The sequence below is a fragment of the Sinocyclocheilus rhinocerous genome, unplaced genomic scaffold (genome assembly GCF_001515625.1).
Source record: "Sinocyclocheilus rhinocerous isolate Xijiao unplaced genomic scaffold, SAMN03320098_v1.1 scaffold2145, whole genome shotgun sequence".
Lineage (NCBI taxonomy): Eukaryota > Metazoa > Chordata > Actinopteri > Cypriniformes > Cyprinidae > Sinocyclocheilus > Sinocyclocheilus rhinocerous.
In genome coordinates this window covers 644,680-651,434 of record NW_015670983.1, presented here as the reverse complement: position 1 = coordinate 651,434, position 6,755 = coordinate 644,680, and the positions used below count along the sequence as shown (strand labels likewise).

General features: G+C 36.0%; 1 protein-coding gene across 3 annotated transcripts in view; it reads left to right on the top strand.

Moving 5' to 3' along the window:
• LOC107734604 (dynactin 2 (p50)) overlaps positions 1–5,915 on the top strand; it is a 13,130-nt gene extending 7,215 nt beyond the window's left edge. For 2 of the 3 annotated variants that reach the window (XM_016546597.1, XM_016546596.1), the window contains 9 exons: positions 648–808; positions 2,370–2,520; positions 2,599–2,664; positions 3,813–3,851; positions 4,036–4,113; positions 4,670–4,741; positions 4,814–4,965; positions 5,369–5,460; positions 5,538–5,915. In XM_016546597.1, the coding sequence (XP_016402083.1) occupies positions 648–808; positions 2,370–2,520; positions 2,599–2,664; positions 3,813–3,851; positions 4,036–4,113; positions 4,670–4,741; positions 4,814–4,965; positions 5,369–5,460; positions 5,538–5,812 (1,086 nt within the window). In that variant the 3' untranslated portion in view covers positions 5,813–5,915. The remainder of the gene's footprint in view (positions 1–647; positions 809–2,369; positions 2,521–2,598; positions 2,665–3,812; positions 3,852–4,035; positions 4,114–4,669; positions 4,742–4,813; positions 4,966–5,368; positions 5,461–5,537) is intronic. The other variant, XM_016546599.1, reaches the window with a different exon arrangement.
• Positions 5,916–6,755: the final 840 nt, after the last annotated feature.

Here is a 6,755-nt window from a genome sequence, read left to right as displayed (position 1 = left end):
GTAAATATCAAAAAGATTTTGTAGGAGTAATGTCTGCTGAAATTTCAGCTTTGCATTACAGAAATAAATTATATTTAAAAATATATTAACATAGAAAACAGTTGTTATAAATTGTAATAATATTTCACAATTTGCACTGTATTTTTGATCAAATAAATGCAGCCTTGGTGAGCAGAAGAGACTTCTTTCAAAAACATAAACACATCTTACCCACCTCAACATTTTGAACAGTATTGTAAATCCCAGTGTACTAGTCTTAAAGGAACACTCCACTATTTTTGAAAATAGGCTCATTTTCCAACTCCCCTAGAGTTAAACAGTTGCGTTTTACCGTTTTCGAATCCATTCAGCCGGTCTCCGGGTCTGGCGGTAGCACGTTTAGCTGTAGCTTAGCATAGATCATTGAATCTGATTAGACATCTATGCTAAGCTACAGCTAAACGTGCTACCTCCAGACCCGGAGATCGGCTGAATGGATTCGAAAACGGTAAAACGCAACTGTTTAACTCTAGGGGAGTTGGAAAATGAGCCTATTTTCAAAAATAGTGCAGTGTTCCTTTAAAGTTTGGTTATCAGAAAGTGGACATGCATGTAAATTGAAAAAGCACGCTTTGTGTTTTATGTGACGTTGCTGTGTGTTTCTGCAGGCCTCGACTAAAGAGAGCAGCTCGGAGGAGCGTTTGACTCCGGTGGCTTTGGCTCAGCAGGCGGCGCAGCTCAAACAGCAGCTGGTTTCAGCTCATCTGGACTCTCTGCTCGGACCCAACGCTCACATCAACCTCACCGACCCCGACGGAGCGCTCGCCAAGTGAGATCCATTTAGACTTCCTGAGCTACAAATACAGCACAGGACATGATGCATCTGCTCTCTGATGGGTGTGAAGTCCTGTCAGCTGTGCTTTTTAGTTTTTATCATATTTAGTCAACTTTGTCCTGTTTTTGTTTAGTCAAGTTTTAGTCGTCTAGTCTAGATTTAGTCAATGAAGCTTTTCACATTTTTGACATGCTGTGTAATGGTTAAACTGATAATCGCAATGATAATGTATTTTTACATTTCATTAGAAGTATTGCACTTTCTCCAATAAGCACAAATCAATAGAATGTGGACTCATACACATGGTTTATTTGACCTCATCTAGTGTGCTGATTTATTATAGAAATTCATATCAAAGACTTAGATATGCAGTCTCTCTGTCTACATTATGAAAGCTGGTAAAACAAACAAAAAAAGTACTATAACAGTGAAATTCCTAATAGTAATTCCAAGTTGCGATAATGTTTCTCTATTAAAAGAACAGCAAAAAAGACTTTCTAGTGCCACACAGAGGTTGTGTAAGTGTATGTATTCAGCAACCACAATCGTAAACAATATAGTAGTTTTCAGATCATTGCAGGCGCTGTAGAGCGAGTGTGTGGTTGCCAGATTGCAAAAGTTAAGTTAAACACCAGGCAGCAAAGGTATGCTTTTAACAGAGAAGCTCTGATTGGGGGATTTGAACTCTTGATATCTGGCAACCGCAGACATGAAAGCTGGCGCATGTACAGCAGTCGGTAATGTTCATCAAAAATAAAAAAAGATTTTGGTAAAGTTTTTTTTTTTTAATACATCTCGTCTTTTTTTTGTCAATAATATTGCATGTTGATATAGTCACCGTTATCTTTTAATGACCCTTTCATCGTCTCGTCATTAGCTATGTTTCCATCACCCTATTTTAATGTGCATTTTGAACTATCGCATGAGAAACGCCAAATTTCGAATAAAAATCCCTTAATTCGCAAAAAAGTTTTTACACTCGCTTGAGGTGGTTTTTGGCCCCTTTCATCGTCTCGTCATTAGCTATGTTTCCATCACCCTATTTTAATGTGCATTTTGAACTATCGCATGAGAAACGCCAAATTTCGAATAAAAATCCCTTAATTCGCAAAAAAGTTTTTACACTCGCTTAAAGTCATGTGACTTTGCGCTATGGGACATCAAAACCTGACTAACCAGCGGACCGATCTCATTCCACAGCATCTGAAATGTTGTTATGGTCATTCAGAAATGCACAAGCAAAGTCTGTCGTCAAAGTATTTCTGTATAATTGTCTCACACGACTGCGTTCCCAAACAGCATCATCCACCTCGCCAGTTATTTATTATATATGAAAGTTATTATATTCTCCTACTTTTCTTAGTGATTTATAGTGCCAGTTTATCAGGAAGTGACGGTTTTGTTCTCTTTGACCTGTTGGATGGAAACGATGCTTGTTCGCAAATGTTTTATGCGATATTCCAGTTTTGCATTGTTAAATTTGCAACTTTGGATGGAAACCCGGCTATTGTCTCGTTTGCCGACGTGTCTGTCCTGTGTGTTCTGTGGGCCGCAGGCGGTTGTTGACTCAGCTGGAGGTGGCTCGGGGCGTGAGGGGCGGCGCGGGTGCAGAAGGCAAGACAGCGGCACCCAAAGGACCGGACGGAGTGATTCTCTACGAGCTCCACAGCCGACCGGAGCAAGAGAAGTTCACCGAGTCTGCTAAAGTACGGCCCTTGTGAACCCCCCAGTGTGATGTCACTTCCTGTGGTTGTTTCTGACGCAGGCGTTCTCTGTGACTGTAGGTCGCCGAGCTGGAGAGACGGCTGGCTGAACTGGAGATGGCTGTGGGATCCGGCTCAGAGAAACAGGTGCGTGAGACATGTTTGCCATGTGCTCGATGCTTTCTATAAATTAGAAATTATAATTAAATCCTAATCTAATCATGACAAACTATATGTTGTTGGAAAGGTCTAAGACTCCTAAATAGATATTTTACCACTGTTTGTTGTTAAAAATTATGTAGGAACAGTAATAGATTAATTTATGACAAGAGTGCACCTCAAAACATATACATCGTAACAGGAGTTTTGACCTTTGTCACAAAAATGTGACAAAAATGTGACAAAATGCTTCCTTTTTTCCTATCACGTTTTAGTAATCATCATAAATTATATATCATTTGAAAGCTTAAAACCTCCAAAATTCATCCTGTGAAAACCGTTTTGAAATCGGACACTGCGTTACCATGGAAATCGTACTTTAAAATCTTTTAGCGGGCTCCTCCTCCTTAGTTGGAGGTGTCATATTCCAAATGTATTACGGTCTTTTAGAATCAAAACTTTTCATAATCTTGACAAAATACATATTGGTGGAAAGGTCTGAGTCTCAAGATTCCATATTTGGTGGTTATTTTGTCATAGAAGTAATATTGAAAGAGAAATTGATACATTTGTGACTGAAAAAGTGGCAACCTCCATTTTTTTTAGTATCAACTTCAAATTTGGAAAACAGCTTATTTAGACATATGGCTTTAATTTTATAGCAATTTTAGATTAAAACATATTTTATAAAATATTTATTTTATATAAAATAAAATTTCTTTACAGTAAATTTTAACTTCTATAACTTTTTTATGCTTTCAATTCTTGAAATGATTTCACTTCTGCAATAATCTGCAGAAATCCGAAGGTCTGTATTCAGAAGCGTTTATGAATTATAACAATTTACGTTTGAATAGTGCACTTTCACGTCTATGTTCAAAATGTTTTCCTCCATATTCTCACTCTATCAGACTATATGAGCTATAAAAGCCTGATGCATCAAATATGATACTCGAACACATTTTGTTTTTAGAAAAAAAAAAAAAAAGTTGAATAAACTGTTCCATTAAAAAAAAAAAAAAAAAGATTTTTCAGACTGTTATTAAATCTGTCACTGATCTGTGTGTGTGTGTGTGTCTCTCTCTCTGTGTGTGTGTCTGTGTCTCTGTGTCTGTGTGTGTGTGTGTGTGTCGTAGGGTCCGCTCAGCGCCGGGGTTCAGGGAGGCAGTCTGATGGTAAACACACACTATATCATCACTATAACAGCACCATCATTATCACAGAGATGCATTCATAAAATAAAAGAGATTTTAACATTTTTGACATGCAGTCACCATCGCAGATCCGTTAAATAAATGTACCTCGAGACGGCTTGCATCGCTCGCTGTGAAGTGAATGAGTTTGGTCATGTGTCTGCAGGACACTATAGAGCTGCTGCAGGCGCGGGTCGGTGCGCTGGATGCGGTCACGCTGGATCAGGTGGAAGCCAGACTACAGGTGAAGCCGCGAGGAGACCAGCGTTTCATCCGTGTCAGACGCACACTGAAACACATGCCATTAAATCACGCACCACTTCATCATGTCCCTAGTTTTGAGAAAATGTGCCTTTATGAATTTTACAACATCTGAACTAATAGAAAACTGAACTAAAAACTTTTTATGTTTTGCTTAATTTTGTGCATGATGTTTATAATAATAATAATAAGTATTATTGTAATAATAATAATAATAATTATTATTATTGTATATATATATTTTTTAATGATCTGATGTTCTGTAGCATCAAAGGATGTAATATTATGAATCCCCCATAATAATAATAATAATATTGTAATAATAATAATTATTATTATTGTGTATATATACATTTTAAATTATCTGATGTTCTGTACATTTATTTTAATTAATTTAAATTATTAATCCCTCAAATAACAATAATAATAATAATTTGATTATTATTATTAATCCCCCTCTGATGATAATAATAATGTTATTTATTTGTGTTTTTCCAGTGCTGTGTTTGAATGGAGCTGTTGTTGTCTGGTTTCTGCAGAGCGTTCTGGGGAAGATGAATGAAATCGCCAAGCACAAGGCAGCCATCGAGGACGCTGAGACCCAGAACAAGGTGCGTCCCGCAGGCCTTCAGCAGCGCTCCGGCGCTCACTGACGCGCTCTGATCTGTGTGCTGTGTGTGCAGGTGTCTCAGCTGTATGACGTGGTGCAGAAGTGGGATGCGATGGCCTCGTGTCTCCCGCAGCTGCTGCAGAGACTGCTGGCCGTCAGAGAGCTGCACGAGCAGGGTCTGATCTCCTTTCATCCGGCACTCATTCTCTCTCGCTTCACTCCAGGGTTTGCTTTGGGATTTAAATCCCTGTTTAACTGGCCTGAAAATCAACAGATGCAAGATTATTTTAATGGTTCTAAAATAAGACTTCATGTGCTTTCTGCAAAAAAAAAAATAATAATAATAATTTTCTTATCCAAAATACTACTACTACTACTAATTATTATTATTTATTCCAAAAATAATATTTGTTATGCTATAAATGCAGTAATATTAACATAATATTATTATTAATTCTCAAAAATAATATTAGTAATAATATATTATTAATATTTATTTCTTTCTTTACAGTTTTGAGATTCACTTAAAATAATTTATCATAGAGATATAGTTAGTATTTATGTGGCTGTTTGTTGTGTGTTATGATATGCTGTGTTTCTGTGATTTTTGCGCTCTGTTGTGACGCAGCGATGCAGTTCGGGCAGCTGCTGACTCATCTGGACACCACACAGCAGATGATCAACAGCTCTCTGAAGGACAACAGCTCTCTGCTCTCGCAGGTCTGTCCTCCGTCTCTCTGAAACACCAGCGTCTGCGAAACGCCGCACGCATTAAACCTGCTGCTCTTCACTCGCAGGTCCAGCAGACCATGAAGGAGAACCTGCTGGCTGTGGAGGAGAACTTCTCCGCGCTGGACCAGAGGATGAAGAAACTCTCCAACTAAAAGCCATCGCTCTTTCAGCTCTGTTTCTCGTGCCGCACTTTTGTGTTTCTGCAGAGCGTCGAGACCAAACACTACAGAAGCTCCTGAAGCAAGAAGAAGCTCCAAAGTCTGAAGTTCTGATTTTACGCCCTTTCCATCCTGATCCACACGGACTTTGTTTAGAAGGCGAGGCGACGCTGTGTGTGTAAATACAGGCTTGTCTGTGAGCGATCGCTTGTAACCGTTATTGTATTATTAATGTGTGGCGCAGTCCACAAATTAGGATCATTTTCCAATATAGAATTTCAAAAAATAGATTTTATATTTTTGTGGCTTTATATATTTTTTACATATTTGTAGAATTTTCTGGTAAATTTTTAATTTTTGTAGAATATTTTGGTAAATTTTTAATTTTTGTAGAATTTTTTTATATTTTAGTGGCTTTATATATTTTTACATATTTGTAGAATTTTTTGGTAAATTTTTAATTTTTGTAGAATTTTTTTATAGATTTTATATTTTTGTGGCTTTATATATTTTTTACATATTTGTAGAATTTTTTGGTAAATTTGTAATTTTTGTAGAATTTTTTTATAGATTTTATATTTTTGTGGCTTTATATATTTTGTGCATATTTGTAGGATTTTTTGGTAAATTTTTGTAGAATTGTTTTATATTTTTGTGGCTTTATATATTTTTTACATATTTGTAGAATGGTTTTATATTTTTGTGGGTTTATATATTTTTTACATATTTGTAGAATTTTTTTATATTTTTGTGGATTTATATTTTTTTTTACATATTTTTTTTTACATATTTGTAGAATTTTTTGGTCAATTTTAGTATTTTTATATTTTTGTAGATTTTTTGTAAATTGTACATTTTTGTAAATTTGTGTTTTAAAATTTTTGTAGATTTTTAAATATTTGTAGCTTTTTTTCTTTCAGCGGGTCTTGCTAGTGAATTTAAAAAAATATATATTATCAATTATAAGTTTTCTAGTATAATGTGGGGGGGAAAAACGGTTAGAAATCTATTTGTTTGATGCTTAACTTCACACTTGAATCCTAACATTCAGAAGTTATATATGCATTGCCTTAATGCAATATATATTGTCATATGGACATTATTTTGTTGATGTTTCATCAGATT